The sequence below is a fragment of the Mustelus asterias genome, chromosome 3, assembly GCF_964213995.1.
Source record: "Mustelus asterias chromosome 3, sMusAst1.hap1.1, whole genome shotgun sequence".
Classification (NCBI taxonomy): domain Eukaryota; kingdom Metazoa; phylum Chordata; class Chondrichthyes; order Carcharhiniformes; family Triakidae; genus Mustelus; species Mustelus asterias.
The window spans coordinates 99864177-99881923 of NC_135803.1; the positions used below are offsets into that span (position 1 = coordinate 99864177).

Consider the following 17747-nt stretch of genomic DNA (forward strand, 5'->3'; position numbering starts at 1 on the left):
AGACCACAGGAGTTTGTTAAGATTCAACCATTTCTTCCCATGTGAGGCTGAGTGGTGAGTGACATCAGTGGCCATGGAAGGGAACGTACAGGTGGTGGTGTTCCCAAGCATCTTCTGCTCCTTTCCGTCTTGGTGATAGAGAATTGGAAGGTGCTGTTAAAGGAGTCTTGGTGAGTTGTCTTGTGGATGGTACACACTGCTGTCCCTGTGTACTGTGGTGGAGGGAGTGCCCATCAAGAGGTTGGTGCCTCTTTGCCCTGGATGGTGTCAAGCTACTTGCACTCATCCAGGCAACTGAAGAACATTTCAGCACACTCCTGTCTTATTCCAGTGAACAGGATTAGGGGAGTCAGGAATGAGTCAATCACTGCAGAAGACCAAACTTCTGGTTTGCTCTTGCAGCCACAATGTTTTTATAGATAGTGAATTATTGAAGGCGATATGTTGGCTAGGACACCATGGAAAATGTTCCCACTCTTCTTCTAATAGTATCCTGATATAGCCTTGATTTACATCTCATTCCCAAGACAGTGCATCTCACACTACTGCACTCCCTCAGTACTGCGCTGGCGTTCAGCCTCCATTATGCACTCCAATCTTTGGACTGAAACTCAAATTCAATGCTTTCTATTCTATTCTAAATTCAATACTAGTGGGAGGCAATGGCCTCATAGTATTATCGCTATTAATTCAGAAACTCAGCTAATGTCCTGGGGACCTGGATTCGAATCCCGCCACGGCAGGTGGTGGAACTTGAATTCAATAAAAAAAACCTGGAATTAAGAATCTACTGATGGCCATGAAACCATTGTCGATTGTCGGAAAAATCCATCTGGTTCACTAATGTCCTTTAGGGAAGGAAATTTTCCGTCCTTACCTGGTCTGGCCTACATGTGATTCGAGAGCCACAGCAATGTGGTTACCTCTCAACTGCCCAGCAAGCCACTCAAAGGCAACTAGGGATGGGCAATAAATGCTGGTCAGCCAGCAACGCCGACGTCCCATGGATGAATTAAAAACAAATTTTCTGGCTCAGAGGTGAAAGTCTTAATGCTGAACCATGGAATTATTACAGCACAGAAGGAGGCTATTCGGCCCACTGAGTCCAGGCCAGTGCTCTGTGCCATGTCTGATATGGTACAACTCTTCCGACTGTAATGGTGTTTTAACTTTTAGCATAAATAGTTTCATGCCTCTGTGAAAATAGGGGAGAGGGGAATTTGATAGCATTGCTCTACAGATTGGGAGAATAATGTGATATATTTTTGTGGGCAGTATGGGGGAAGACAATAAAAAATGAAGGACACATCTTTAAGAGTGTGCTGGAGCAGAAAGACCTGGTGGTACGTTCCTTGAGGAAAATAGTAATGAAATTAACTAATTAACAACCTCTGAAAGAGGTACATTAACAAAAAACAAAACTTAAAAGAAACTTATTAAATTAAAATGATGTCACCAGGATGATGATTCACTCCAGCCCCAGTGGCTCCCACCAGTCATGGACGGCCCCAAGTGTACCTGTGGACACTGCACGTCCCCTCTCCAGGGACACCTTAGAGCAGACGCAATCACGGAACAGCGGTAAGGAGTTGGGCTGAATGACTGCCTCAACCACTAGCTGCCCAGTCCTGTTTATGCCCACTTTGCCCAGGCCCAGGAACAGACCAATGAGAAGGTTCTCCGATCTATATGCACCTTCCCCCTCACCCCGCCCACCCCCTCACCCCGCCCGACCCCTCATCCCATCCGCCCCCTTCACCCCACCCATCCCCCTCACCCCGCCCGTCCTCCTCACCCTGCCCGTCCCCCTCATCCCATCCGCCCCCCCTCACCCCGCCCACCCCCTCACCCCGCTCGCCCCCCTCACCCCGCCTGTCCCCCTCACCCCACCCACCCCCTCATCCCGCTCGCCCCCCTCACCCCGCCTGTCCCCCTCACCCCGCCCGTCCCCCTCATCCCATCCACCCCCCCTCATCCCACCTACCCCCCTCACCCCGCTCGCCCCCCTCATCCCACCCACCCCCCTCACCCCGCCCGTCCCCCTCACCCTGCCCATCCCCCTCATCCCATCCGCCCCCCCTCATCCCACCCACCCCCCTCACCCCGCCCGTCCCCCTCACCCCGCCCGTCCCCCTCATCCCATCCGCCCCCCCTCATCCCACCCACCCCCCTCACCCCGCCCGTCCCCCTCACCCCGCCTGTCCCCCTCACCCCGCCCGTCCCCCTCATCCCATCCGCCCCCCCTCACCCCGCCCGTCCCCCTCACCCCGCCCGTCCCCCTCACCCCGCCCACCCCCTCACCCCGCTCGTCCCCCCTCACCCCGCCCGTCCCCTTCACCCCGCCCATCCCCCTCATCCCATCCGCCCCCCTCATCCCTTCCGCCCCCCCTCATCCCACCCACCCCCCTCACCCCGCCCGTCCCCCTCACCCCGCCCATCCCCCTCACCCCGCCCGTCCCCCTCATCCCGCCCACCCCCCCTCACCCCGCCAGCCTCTCTGCCTCCACACTGGGTGGCCAAAGATCAGGAGTGGGGAGTTGAAGTGTAAGCAAATCCTGAGGCGCAACTCCCTAAGATATTAAAACAGCAGCGGCAGCTTCACACAACCCACATATACATGGAACACTGACATTCAAAGGGGCAACTATTTAATGCTGAGATGAGGAGGAATTTCTTCTCTCAGAAGTTGTGAGTGTTTGGGACTCCTTGTCACAGGGAGCTGTGGGGGCAGCGTCCTTGCATATAGGGCTGAGATGGATAGATTTTTGATCAGTAAGGGAACCAAGTGTTACGGGGAAAGGGCAGGAAAGTGGACGTGAGGGATGTTGGATTAGCCATGATCCTATTGAATGGAGGAAAGTGACTGGACTGTTGATGGTGAGGAAGTGGAGTGTGTGCAGCAGAAGCATGTACAGGAAACCCCTCAGTGCAGAATGGAATGGCTTTGCATGCCACATTCACTGACAAACATCCAACCTGCCCCTCCACCATCTGGCATACTCCACTATCATCCAGCACACTCCCCCACCATCTGGCACAATCCTCCACCATCCAGCACACTCCCCCACCATCCGGCACAATCCTCCACCATCCAGCACACTCCCCCACCATCCGGCACAATCCTCCAACATCCAGCACACTCCCCCAACATCCAGCACACTCCCCCACCATCCGGCACAATCCTCCAACATCCAGCACACTCCCCCACCATCTGGCACAATCCTCCAACATCCGGCACACTCCCCCACTATCTGGCACAATCCTCCAACATCCGGCACACTCCCCCACCATCCAGCACACTCCCCCACCATCTGGCACAATCCTCCAACATCCGGCACACTCCCCCACCATCCAGCACACTCCCCCACCATCTGGCACAATCCTCCAACATCCGGCACACTCCCCCACTATCTGGCACAATCCTCCAACATCCGGCACACTCCCCCACCATCCAGCACACTCCCCCACCATCTGGCACAATCCTCCAACATCCGGCACACTCCCCACCATCCAGCACACTCCCCCACCATCTGGCACAATCCTCCAACATCCAGCACACTCCCCCACCACCTGGCACAATCCTCCAACATCTGACACACTCCCCCACCACCTGGCACAATCCTCCAACATCTGACACACTCCTCCACCATCCAGCACAGTCCTCCAACATCCGGCTCACTCCTCCAACATCTGACACACTCCTCCACTATCTGGCACAATCCTCCACCATCCAGCACAGTCCACCATCATCCAGCACAGTCCACCATCATCTGGCACACTCTCTTCGCCAGCCATGTGACTGGTGGAGGTGCGGGTTCTCTGTTGAGAGCCAATACTCCCGATGGGTGAGAGCTCTGGCAGGAGGCAATCATGTTCCAGATTGTAAAAGGTAAGCAACTCCTGGAATGAAGCAGAGAAACATAGGTCTATAAACAGGAGCTGCAGGTGATAGTTGAGGCCGTGCACCCAGCAGAAGAAATACATTGCTTGCGCGCACCATTTTGGAGGTAGTTCAATGTCAAAGCATCTCTACAAAGATGGATCACCATCCGGGTGCGAAAGCACACCAACGCCTGACCGACCTCCCTAAGTGGGAGACTCAAAGTAGAGAAGGTGAGCCTGAGCTCCTCCAGCAGGAAGTCCATCTGCCACTGACTGGTCAGGAATCCAGAACAGTTTCCCTAGTTGACCCTAGCACAGGAGATTGTTGGCACTTGTAAAGTCAGCGTCTCCAACAGTGAAGCACTCCTTCAGCACTGGAGTTCCTGCCTTGGCTTTGTGCTTGAGTCCTGAAGTGAGGTTTGCCCATAGAACATGATGGCTCATATTGAGAGTGCTACCAGCTGTGCCATGGCTGAAACTCAATGTTGATAAATGTATTCAAAATCATGAGGGTGGTGAACAGAGTGATTTGGGAGAAACTGCTCTTATCAGAGAAAGGATCAGGAAACAATCTGAAGTGATTGGCCAAAAAAAGAGGAAAAACCTTCCCACACAGTGAGTGGTCAGGGTGTGGAATGCGTTACCTGGGGAAAAAGGCCAGGGAATGAGCAGAGTTATTGCTGCAGAAAGCCAGCATGGAATGGCCTCCTTCTGCATCCCTCCTATGATGATATGATTCTACTCTGTCATTTTAGATATAAGTACTTTGCTTCATTTAGACTATAATTTAGTATCATGTCTATTGCACTGATCAGTATTAATTGAACAATACTGTCCAAAACCCATGGCGTGTTTAAACATCTATTTTGCATTTACTTGTGGCAGGGGACTAAGACCACAAACTTTATCTTTCTGGAAACTACCAATGTATCCTCAAGGTTAATTGCTAAAATTTTAAAAACTGAACAAAAATCCTTTTAAAATAGCTGAAGCTATGTTCGTCTGTAACCCTTGAACAATGGCTGCTAGCATGGCAGTATCGCGGAAACCTGAGCCTTGTTAACTCTAAAGAGGCACTAATGGCCCCTGTGGGCTACAGAGATCAAATTTAAAGAGAACTATACAAAGACCATCTGCACTTCATAAGCCGGACCCGGCTAACTGGAGCTTATTTATCTGGTAGGAAAAATGACCCAAATGACCTTCCTTTCAAGTTTCAAGTAATTTAACATCTAACAATCTCAGGGATACCCACCCTTTGTCAAAGACACTGTGAAGGGGTGGGAGTTATGTGACACTGAATCCTCTAGCTTGTATAACAGTAATATTGCCTTGCTGCACTGAAAAAACCTCAATCTGCCATTTTACCATCTATAAGTTGCAGCACAGTATGGGTGTGAAGGTGATTATATCACTGGTGGGGAGGGGGCAGATGTCATTCCCAGATCTCCCCAGTCCAAATATCCCGTTATGACTCTCTCGTGAGAGTTAGCAAACATAACGGAATTTGGAATGTGTCTGGAAAATCGCCCCTCACATGAATGGAAAATGAACCAGAGACTGATGCAAATGATCATTGCAGCAGCAAATTATTGCCACAGGGTAGGGTTGAGGTGGAGACTATTGATCTTTTATTGGGCACTCTTACAATGGGCCAAATGGACTGATTTCTATGGTTCTGCAGGAGTATAGCAGAGCACAATGCAGCCTTGCAGGCAAGAATGTGTAGCAATCTGCTAGACACGCAGCACTTGAGATGTAAACAGGGGATGGTATGAATGACTCAAATGAATCACTAAGCAACTGGTCTTCAGTTTCCACTGGAATAGACAGAGACAAGTTATAGCTGCTACTGCATCAACTCACACTCACATCTAAATCCTGGTGGAGCAATAGAATCTGGGCACATCAGATTCCTGGGATACTGGGAGTGGTTATGGGGGAGATGGGACCTGTAAAGGTCAGATGCATTGCTGCTGTGTAGAGCTAGGAACAATGCCCTTGCAGGAGAATTTGTTAGTGTCATTGGGGAAGGTTTAAACTAACTTGAGAAGGAGGATGGAAACCAAGAGGTAATAGTCGAGAGGGCCACCAAGACGTGTAGAGAATTTGGAGAGTTAGAATAGAAAATAGTAGTCATTTATTTGCAGCGAAGATAGAGGCCATTCAGCCCAATGAGTCCAAGCCAGCTCTCTGTGGAGCAATCCAGCCAGTCACACACCCCACCTTGATCCCTGAGTGGTGAAGGTTCATTTATTTCAAGTGCCCATGCAATTTCCTTTTGAAACCTTCATTATCGCTTCTGCCTCCCTCATGGGCAGTGAGCTCTTTGAATAAAGAAGTTGTAAGTTGTACAAGACATTGGTAAGGCCACACTTGGAATACTGTGTACAGTTCTGGTCACCCAATTATAGAAAGGATATTATTAAACTAGAAAGAGTGCAGAAGAGATTTACTAGGATGCTACCGGGACTTGATGGATTGAATTATAAGAAGAGGCTGGATAGACTGGGACTTTTTTCCCTGGAGCGTAGGAGGCTTAGGGGTGATCTTATAGAGGTCTATAAAATAATGAGGGGCATAGACAAGGTAGATAGTCAACATCTTTTCCCAAAGGTAGCGGAGTCTAAAACTAAAAGGCATAGGTTTAAGGTGAGAGGGGAGAGGTACAAAAGTGATAGAGGGGCAATTTTTTCACCCAGAGGATGATAAGTGTCTGGAACGAGCTGCCAGAGACAGTAGTGGAGACGGATACAATTTTGTCTTTAAAAAAGCACTTAGAAAGTTACATGGGTAAGATGGGTATAGAGGGATATGGGCCAAACACGGGCAATTGTCACTAGCTTAATGGTAAAAACTGTGCTGCATGGACAAGTTGGGCTGAAGGGCCTGTTTCCATGCTATAAACCTGTATGATTCCACGGGCAGTATTTTACAACTATTTTTGGGTGCGATGTGGTCGTAAAGTGGGGCGTAAAGCGAATAGCACGATTGGCACTGGTTTTCACGGCTGGCGCCAATTTACGAACGCAGGATTTCTGGCGCGGTCAGCCTCTCACCAGAAGTGGACGAGAGGCAGGTTAATGTATTTAAATACATGCAAATCTCCTTTTGAATGTGTTTAGTGAGCCCAGCGCCCAATCGTCCAGGCCCGCCTGCCTTGAGAGCCTTGCTGGGAGAGTTTCTCACCATGAACGGAGAGCAGCCGACTTGGCCTCACCAGTGGAACCGGAGGCCATTGAAACCTCTTTGGGAGGCTGAAGGCAAGGGGAGGGTGCCCTTGGGCAGGGCTAGACTGGCAGTGTCACCCTGGCAACTTGGCAATGCCAGCCCGGCACCTGGGCAATGCCGGGAGCGGGGCCAATGGGTGGAGGGGCCAGTGGGGGTGGGGTCAATAGGGGAGGTCAATAGGGATTCATGTCTGAAGTTGCATTGAAAAAACAATCGTGATTTACACCAGTTTTCCTGTGAATTCAGCACTTTGAATTTTTTTGGGAGAATCGCACCCTTAAGGTTTTGGGCAAGAAATGTGGGACACTGGGTGTGGTAACAGAGTCAGAGGGCAGAATTGTACCGGCATGTCCGCCCAAGGTTCGTACGATCCCACCCAAGGCCAACGGAGAATGTTGTTCTCCAAGCCTCGCCCGCCCCCTGGAATCGAGGCAGGCATGCCGGTAAAATGGCCCACTGCCACTCTGCAGCAATCGGTGGGGGGAGGGCAGCAGGACCACGATTGGTGGGGGAGGAAGGGGGTTTGCGATTGGCCTTGATGGTGGGGTGATCGGTGCGGGCTGTATCTCTGGCCACGGGCCCCCGGGGAGTTGCTTCAGGCTGTCTGCACTAGCAGGGGTCTGACAGCTCTCTTCTATCAGACCCCAGCTACTGCTAATACACATGTGCAGCATTAGAGGCCTGCACATGCGCACTACCTCCCTCTGCAGGCTTTCAGGCGTGTTAGGCCCTGACCACAGGCTTCTGCAGCGAGCAACAGGCTCGATCAGAATTTTGCAGCCAGAATGCATATGGGGGTTCTGAAAATATGCCCAAAAAATGGACCTGTAACTTTCCCAGTTCCACGTCCGCCTGGCACTTAGAAATAAAATGGTAAAATTTACCATTTTACCGGCATGCCTGTCTTGTTCCAGGGGCGGGCGAGGCTTGGAGAACAACATTCTCCGTTGGCCTTGGGTGGGATCGTACGAACCTTGGGCGGACATGCCGGTACAATTCCACCCTATGACTCTGTTACCACACCCAGTGTCCCACATTTCTTGCCCAAAACCTTAAGTGTGCGATTCTCCCAAAAAAATGCTAAGTGCTGAATTCACAGGAAAACTGGTGTAAATCACGCTTGTTTTTTCAGTGCAACTTCAGACATGAATCTCCCACACTCTATGCACTGCAGAGGTCACAATCATGAATATCGTGAATAGGGGGGGGCCTATTCACACCAGAGTCTGACAGTCCCGGGCCTCTGCGCATGCAGAGTGGGCAGTGCCAAGGTGCCCTGCGGGCATGGGCACTTTGCCCATTGGACAGTGCCGGGGGCAGAGGTTAGCACTGCCAGGGTGCCCATGCCCAGAAGGCACCACCCCCCCACCGCCCCCCCTGAAGGCCCCCAGTTGCCCTCCCCCTTCACTCCAGCGGGATCTCTGAAAGTGGGGAGCTACTCTAAATCCCACTGGAGTGGGATTGTACTGGCGGGGTGAGAGATGCTATCAGGCCCGGAGAATTCAGTCCCGGGTCTGATAATTACATTTAAATAACATTAAAAATAGATTGAAATCACTTAATCGCTGTTCCCATCGGTTTCCAGTGTGGTCCCGATCTCGCCAGATATCCGTCGCTGGGAGATGTGCACACGTCGGGAACGCATGCGCAAATCCCGTGAATCGGCCCACACACGTGAATCTCCCGGCTCAACCCGCCAAAAAATTAGCGGGTTAGAATGGGGGAATCGCCCCTTGAATCTCTGTCCCATATTTCTTGTTCTATCAGCTGATGGGAACATCCTTGCCTACCTTATCCAAACCTGTCGTAACCTTGTGCACCGCTTTCAAATCTCCCCTCAATCATCTTTGCTCCAAAGAGAACAACCCCAGCTTTTCTAACCTATCCTTGGAACTGAAACTCCCCCCTTCATGGATCTATCCTGGTCAATCTCTCTTACGCCCTCTTAAGGACACCTCACACTCTTCCTAAAGTGTGGTGGCCCAAACCAAATGTAATACCTTAGTTCGGGGCCTAACCAGAACTTTATAAAGGTTCACCATAACTTTCCCGCTTTCGTACTCAATGTATTGGATTTTCATCTCCTGCAAAAGACAGGAATAGTCAAGAACTGGTGAATCAAGGCCCATGGATCCAGAATTTCAAAGAATCACCTCCATTTCTGAGGCATTCCACCTTCTCCTAGGGGGAATTGGTTTTGGTTGTGACTCCACAAGCAAGTCCAGTGATGTTGAGGTTGACATTACAGGGACTTGTTCTTCGACCACCATCCCACCCGATGTGATTAATTTGTTGAGACAGGATGAATGTGGAAGCCTTTGGGAACTCTACCAGATAAGTCAGTTAGTGAACTTTAGGGAAGCCTGCTTGTGAATCAGGAACGTTTTGATGGGGAAGTGTAAAGGGTCATGCCAATACCTCGTACTTTCCCTTCTGCCCCTCCATATCCTTCCATTACCCCATATCCCATGCAACCTTCATATCTACTCTTCGAGCATCCACTATGTAAAGAACAATTGAACAATTGACTCCACAACATCGCAAAAAGGGCAGGTTTCTTGGGAGCCCATAAACTGGTGCAACTTAGGGTTGTATGGAATTGCTGCGCGCACTAGCCTCCACCCCAGGCTCCCGATGTTAAAGGGGAGGATCCTTCCGTAGAGGGACCTCCATTGGGGACCTCCGCTGCCGGACAGCAACAATGCGCATGTCCGGGTAAGGGGGGAGGGCACGGTAGTGGAAGGTGTGCAGCAACAGCCCATATAGGAAACCCGTGAGGTGGCTCAGACTCCCGGCGCAGTGCGTCTGGGCTTGGGACTGATGTGAAATTCCATCCGAGCAAGGGTCATCCGAGCATCAGACAGGATTCCACTGCACAGCTGCGCCTCCTTGAGACTGCATCTGACATCGGGTCCAAGCATGACTTCATGTACGTGCCGCAGGACAGAATAGTTGTTGGTCCCGCAGCACGCCCTTCTTCTCTCTGTACATCAGCCAAAGGGCGGCACGATGGCACAGTGGTTAGCACTGCTGCTTCACAGCTCCAGGGTCCTGGGTTCGATTCCCGGCTCGGGTCACTGTCTGTGTGGAGTTTGCACATTCTCCTCGTGTCTGCGTGGGTTTCCTCCGGGTGCTCCGGTTTCCTCCCACAGTCCAAAGATGTGCGGGTTAGGTTGATTGGCCAGGTTAAAAATTGTCCCTTAGTGTCCTGAGATGCGTAGGTTAGAGGGATTAGCGGGTAAATATGTGGGGGTAGGGCCTGGGTGGGATTGTGGTCGGTGTAGACTCGATGGGCCGAATGGCCTCCTTCTGCACTGTAGGGATTCTATGATTCTATGATTCAAAGGGCTGGGTCCTCATCGGGCTGATTGAGATGTGACTCCAGCGGGGCAATTCACCCATAATCTTTTAGCGTGGCGAGCCGGGAGAATGGCGTGTGGGCCAATTAGCGGGATTCATGCATGCTTTCCCACCGCGCGTGCATCTCCGAGCGCCGGATATCCGATGTGGTGGGGCCACACTAGAAACCAGCAGGAACAGCAGGTAAGTGATTTAAATCCATTTTTAATCTTATTTAAATGTCATTATTGGGCCCGGGACTGAGGTCTCCCAGCCCGGTAGCATCTCCCACCCCACCAGTACAATTTCACTCCAGCAGGGTTTAGAGTAGCTCCCCACTTTCGGGGAACTAGCGAGAGACTCCGCTGGAGTGAAGGGGGGCATTTGGGGCCCCCAGGGGGTCAGGCCGTGGGGTGGTGGTGCCCCCTGGGCATGGGCACCCTGGCAGTGCCCAAGGGGCAAAATGCCAATGCCCAGGGGGCGCCTTGGCACTGCCCACTGCGCATGGGGCAGTGCCAGGAGGGCAGGGCCTACTGGGGCGGGATCTAGGGGGCAAGGCCTGATGGGGCAGGGCTTCGTGATGATCATGGGGGGGTCCCGCTGTCACGCTGCATGGGGATTGGTCGGGACTAGAGGGAGGCCAGCGATTGGGGCGGCCTGGGGGATTTGGTCTGCTGAGTTGGGTCTGCCTCCCGTGGGGGTGTCTGCCAGGGTGGAGTTTTGGGGGGGATCATCACTGCTGGGGGGAGGGGGGGGGGGCTGGAGATCGGGGCGCTTCATGACAGGGGGGTTGGGGCTGTCCCAGGAATGCTTGTGGCAGCCACGATCGGGCCATTGGAGGGGGGGGAATCTGGAGGGCCAGCACTGTGGGGGTCCCAGGCTGGGCAGCAATCGAGCTGTCGGGGCCACTGCACATGTGCAGAGTTCCAGAACTGTCAAACTCCGACATGAATAGGCCCCGCCCCCTGGGTTTTCAATTACATTCCCGATTGTGACCTCTGCATTGCACAGAATGGGGAGATTCGAGTGTGAAGTTGCACTGAAAAAACTGGCATGATTTGCACCAGTTTTCCTGCGAATTCAGCACTTTTTGGAAGAATCGCCCCCTACATTGAGCACCTCCTTTTCCAATAGTCATCGACTTCAGGAAGCGTTGTGTAGGGCATGCCATTCTCTATATCAATGCTGATGAAGTAAAAATGGTCGAGAGCTTCAAGTTTCTAGGTTTTCAGATCACTAACAACCTGTTCTGGTCCCTCCACGCTGATGCTAGAATTAAACCCACCAATGCCTCTACTTCCTCAGGAGGCTAAGGAAATTTGGCATGTCCCTATGACTCTCACCAATTTTTATAGATGCACCATAGAAAGCATCCTTTCCTGATGCATCACAGCTTGGTATAGCTCCTACTCTGACCAAGACTGCAAGAAACTATAAAGTGCTGGTTAGGTGCATTGGCCATGCCAAATTCTCCGTCAGTGTACCCAAACAGGCGCCAGAGTGTGACGACTAGGGCATTTTCACAGTAACTTAATTGCCGTGTTAATGTAAGCCTACTTGTGACTAATAAACTTTTTTTAAAAAGCCCAGTCCATCATGCAAACCAACCTCCCACCCATTGACTCTGTCTACACTTCCCGATGCCTCAGAAAAGCAGCCAGCATAATCAAGGACTCCACGCACCCCGGACAGCATAATCAAGGACTCCACGCACCCCGGACGTACTCTCTTCCACTTTCTTCCAACGGGGAAAAAGAATGAAAAGTCTGAAAACAAGTACTAAGAAAAGCTTCTTCCCTGCTATCAGGCTTTTGAATGGTCCTATCATATATTAAGCTGATCTTTCTCTTCACCCTATCTGTAACTATAACACTATATTCTGCACCCTCTCCTTTCCTTCTCCCCTATGTACTCTATGAACTGAATGCTTTGTCTGTATAGTGCGCAACAAACAATACTTTTCACTGTATCCCAGTACATGTGACAATAATAAATGAAATCAGACTCCTCAGCCCTGGATTTCCACCTTTTTGTCAACCCCATTGCGCACTCCTGACAGAAGACTAGTAGGACATCCCAAGCGGCCTCCTTTAAATGGCCTTCAGTGACCCACTGAGTAATATTGGCTACCCCCACGGGCAGGGGGTAAGGGGGGGGGGGGGGGGGGCTAGCCCTGAAACCCCACTATCCCACCTCCAAAAAAAATAGCCTGTGGGCCGATTGGAGCCAGGAAATCAGCAGGCTGGGTGGCCGGCCGAGTTAACTTTAGCTCCAGAGGTGCAGTCAGATCCCTACACTGAGTGCCAGCTGACATGAGAAAAGAGCCACCTCAGTCCCAAGAGTCTTCTGTAGAGTGAACAGCTGGGAAGGTCATCCCTGTGTCCTTGGTTCTTAGGTAGAACTGAGGAGAAGGACTTGAATAGGTGAATGAAAGGCATACTTAGCCAACGAGAGGGTGCATGGTCTCTTCGAGCTGGGTATAATGGCGTATTGCTGCTGGAAGCTCAAAACCAGATTGTATGGGAGCATTTTCCCAAGCAGGCAGGGGTTTTGTCCATGGCAGGCCACTCAGACAGCTCTGAGGTAAGGACTGTCTCTGTGGCACTTCTGGTGTCATTCCCCCTACTAGAGTTGTGATGTGAGCCGGCTGGAAAGGTTGTGTAGCGATGGCCTTAATATTTGTAATAAAACAAATTAAATGAAACGTGTAGTGAGAACCCTGAATAAGATGTTCTTCAAATCTTCCAAATGAAAACTCCAAACACAATTGTATGTGCAACAGGGTGTGTTTAATAATAACAGGGTTTGTGGTACAAATCAGAACATGGTGGCATTTCATACTTTGTCTTTCACCTCATTCACTTCTCCCTTTACCTGCTTTCAGATCTAACTTTATATTCCAAAATTCCCCAATCCAAATTGGGAAGGGCCACAACTCCTCAGATCAGGCTCTCCTGATCATCGCACTCAATCCCACTCCCCAACCCCAAACTTACATCAGGAATTTATTCACTGGGGTCTCCAAATTGGCTCCTCAAGTTCTGGCAGAAGATCCCTGGAAAATCTCTTTGCACATTTGTCTGAAATTATGGTGGTGGATTGTAGGAGAAGGCTTGAAGAAATTCCTGGCTTTAGTCTCCAACATCGTATCTGACCCCTCAGAGTCCTATTTGACAATTATGCCGAACATTGACGTGCATATATCGGAATATACATTGTGAATAACAATTCCGACAAATGCTTTAGCAATTACATGAATTACCTTGGGACCTTCAACCTTTTGGAGTGGAACATACTCCTCACCGTTGAATAATTTATGCTGTTTGAGCTCACAATTGTTACGGCAATCAAGCTATAGAGATAAATGGTACAATCTTTCTTTCACAGAAAGGGGTATTTGAGGACAAGAGTATCCCAATCACTCAAGTTCCCCTCATATTAAATTTTCCTTTTCAATAACCTTTGACCCAAAGTAAACAAATATTTGGAGAAACTTGACTATAAAGTCACGCTATGGACTCAATGTAGATGTTATATCCCATTGTGCTGCTTCACTCTCATCTATTCATGATTCTTTCTTCTCCACATCCACTGGCATTATCCTCATTAACTCGATATTACAAGGCAGCTCACACAGCTGCTTATAACAATTGTGTGGAGGACAATGAGAGTTGTTCTCTGTCAGGTTTTGATGATAGTTCCTTGACTACCCCTTCATGAACTGTTTTTCACATCCAAAGTGGGAACATCACGGAGGCACCAAACACTGTCTTCTTGTCACAATGGGAACCTATGATAAAGATCAAATAATTTCCCTCTATGGGTCTTTGTTGCTCGGAGCTAGTTTGACTATCGTACCTTTCTCTCCACCATTCTAGGATAGCTTCTTAGTTTCATTAAGTCTTTAAGCATTTTCAGCTCTTTTTGGTGATATGTACTAAAGTCAGGTGGTCCTTTACTAGCTGATACATATCTTCCAAAAAACAATTTAAGACTTGCATTGTAAGAGCTCACAGTCTTTTCATTAGATGAACCAGGGCCCTCAGTCAGGTCAAAAGGGGTAACCAAAATCCTTCCAACGATGCTAAATGCTGTAATAATGGCACATGTTTATGCTATTCACTATGCTTCTGGCCAACACGGGCCCATGGCGTACTCTGAAATATTTGGTTCACTATCTCAGTTTGGTTCAATTTCTCGTGTCTCCGTTCTTTCTTCAGGGACTGCATTTGTAAACAGTGCATCCCAATCAGACGGCACAGGAAAACTTTCTCACCACTACTATACAACTACTTCACAATATCTTCATCTTGTTGGAAACAAATTCAACAAATATCAAAGTACCAAGGTTACTGCTCAGGGAAAAGGTCCAATAGTTTTCAGCTCCCTGCCCCCCCGTGTATTGCATTGAATCTTTCGGCTTTGGAGAAAACATTAGCTGGAATTCTCCGATCTCGCCCGCAGCCTGGATTCTCTGGTCCTGCTGCAGTGAATGGGGATTTGGTTGAGTGCTAAATTCTCCATTCTCCCCCCGGTGGGGCAGACGGGACCAGAGTATTCCGGCCAGTGTGTCCATTGGAGCTCATTGTAAAACCCGACATATATCTCAAGACTTTACATAACCAATGCCATCCTCCTTCATACTTAACCTTTTTGGAACATCTATTATATATTCTTCAAGATACCCAGGTGCACTCTCATGGGATGGTCATGGCATTTGCTCAGATAAGTGGCGTGTAAATTTCCTGCTGAGCTGCCTTCAGTTTCATATGGCTTATTTTGATAGTTAAGCACCCTTTTACCCATTGCCCTGATGAGCAAGAACCCATTGCGGGACGTTAACTATATCAGTTAAGATTCTGGTTGGGGTTGGGAGGGGAGGTAGTGGCCATTCACTGGAAAATTACATGTTCACAAAGAGTCAATCAGTCTTCCAGGACTGGTGGGCACCATGGGGGCCTGGGTGCATCATCACCCCCTGGGAAGTACATTTTAATTTGATTTTGTAAGTTTTCTTTGAAGTTTTGATTTTTTTGATCCGGTGCCACATCAGGAGCTGTCAGCCCCTCTCATTAGTTTATTTTATTGATGTATGTTTTTGAGAGGGGTGTAACGAGGGAATCATGTGGTGTCCACCATCAGGATTGAGGCCTTCCCTGACCACTGGGGGCACTGTGGAGACATTGTTGACATGGAGTGCGTAAGTTTCCTTTGTAAAGGGGGAGGGGGAGTGGGGGTGGGGGTGGGGAGGGGGGAAGGGGAGGGAGTGGGGAGAGGGGGGAGGGAGAGTGGGGAGGGGAGGAGGGGGGAGGGGAGGGGACGGGGAGGTGGAGGGGGGAGGGGGAGGGGGGGGACGGGGGTAGGGGAGGCGGAGGACGGGGGAGGGGAGGGGACGAGAGGGGGAGGAGGGGACGGGAGGCGGAGGAGGGGATGGGGGAGGGGGTGGTGGGGTAGTGGGAGGGGGTGGGGGGAGGGGGAGGGGGATGGGGGAGGTTGGGGGGGGTGGTGTTGTGGAGGTGTTGTGGAGGTGGGAACTACACTGGGTAAAGATTGACGTCTGGTCTTCAGTTCCACCAACTGACTGTGCGGGCTTTAACCCGAGGCACTGCGATCTGTAACAATTTAAAATGAAGTTCCATCGAGATTGTCTCAAGTGGTGTTCTTCCCAATCTTGCTGCACTATTCAAATTCATGAGGAATGCCCATCTAACAAGCAGCTGGAAGCAAGGTGGTTGCAAAACGTCTGGTAACACCAAAATAATCGGTCCTCAATGACCACAAAATAGTGAATGCATTAAAATAAATACAGAATAAGCAACAGCACAAAAACACAGACTGTCTAACAACAATTATTAAGTGAAACCTTGAGAAAGCCCTACTCTTATAGGCCAATGCTTGTTTCAAACTGCTGGTGTGGTGATGGTGAGAAGGCACAGAGACGCTGAGAGGAACCGGTTTAAATAATATGTCAAGCCTTAGACAGGTCAGTGCTGGCAATCAGCAGCACCTCAAAATAAAATGCTGGTATTTTTCCTGGTCACAATATGCAGCACCCACCACCCATCCACCTCCCCCCGACAACCCCGGGATCCATTGTCCCGAGCTGGGTTCTGGTCTGTCAGCAGGCTCGTGATGGAAACTTATTCTATCCATGCCCAATGGCCAGTGGGGCCAGTGAATACCAGTTAGCAACAAGATACACGGCCCCATTGTATTCACTCTTCATTTAATCTCCGTTGCTAGTGGTATCATACCCAACAGGATCCAGCTGCAATATGGTCAAACTTCATCAGTGCATTAAAGGTCATTTGAGAGGAACAATAACTTATCACTTACAATTGGCACAGCGTTTTACATAATGGATAAAGGGCAAAAGAAACCCAGGGAAAGATCTCAGCGGAACTGTCCTTGCAACACCAAGTCGACTGCGGCTGGTTTTATTGCTCCTGTTGCTGATGGAGCGAAAGGCTCTTCTGACTGCCCGAGCTCTTGAGGCTGATGGCGAGGGTGGAGGAGTTGCTTTTCTTGCTGCAGGTCAGCTCACTGTTGGGTTGCTCAGTTTTCTTGAGCTTCGAGGTGCAGCAGTGGAAACGTTGGACCAGGTCGTGGAAGAGCCGGCCAGTGAAGAACATGTAGATCCAGGGGTTGCAGCAACTGTTGAGGCTCGCCAGCAGCATGGAGATGACAAAGGGCCAATCTGTGGGTGGATGTAAAAAACTGTTACACTGATCCCTTTAATAATGACCATCAGCCTGTGTATACAGACGCAGGGGAACATTAGAAATAGGAGTGGGGGTTAGCTATTTGGCCTGCTCATTCAGGAAGATTACAGTTGATTTGATTTTGGAGTTAACTCCACTTTCCTGCCTGCCCCCACAGCCCTTGACTCCTCCAAAATCTATCTAATTCGGCCTTGAGTATATCAATGACCCAACCTCCATTGCTCTCGGGGATAACGAATTGCAAAGATTAACAACTCTCTCAGAGTAGAAATTCCTCCTCCTCCTCTCTATCTTAAATTGGGGCCCCTTATTTTGTAACTGCTCCCTTAGTTGTAGATTCCCCAGGAGAGGAAATAGCCTCTCAGCATCTATCTTGCCGAATCTTACATGTTTCAATGAGATTGCCTCTTGTTTTTTTAATCTACAATGAATATAGGCCCAACCTGCTCACCCTCTCCCCATAAGACCACCCTTCATCCTAAAAAACAACCAGGTGAACCATGTCTAAGCTGTCTCCAGTGCAGGTGTACCTCTCACCACATTCACCTTAAACAGAAAGTCTATGGGGGGGAA

General features: G+C 50.0%; 1 protein-coding gene and 1 long non-coding RNA gene across 2 annotated transcripts in view; both read right to left on the reverse strand.

Annotated features, from left to right (window-relative positions):
- The window catches only part of LOC144491503 (uncharacterized), a 279152-nt gene extending 268871 nt beyond the window's left edge, over positions 1 to 10281 (reverse strand). Inside the window, exon 1 of the long non-coding RNA XR_013497458.1 lies at positions 10103 to 10281. This is a non-coding gene — a long non-coding RNA (uncharacterized LOC144491503). The remainder of the gene's footprint in view (positions 1 to 10102) is intronic.
- Positions 10282 to 15812: 5531 nt separating this feature from the next.
- oxtra (oxytocin receptor a) overlaps positions 15813 to 17747 on the reverse strand; it is a 39783-nt gene continuing 37848 nt past the window's right edge. The window contains exon 3 of the mRNA XM_078209399.1: positions 15813 to 17149. Within this exon, the coding sequence (XP_078065525.1) occupies positions 16890 to 17149 (260 nt within the window). The 3' untranslated portion in view covers positions 15813 to 16889. The remainder of the gene's footprint in view (positions 17150 to 17747) is intronic.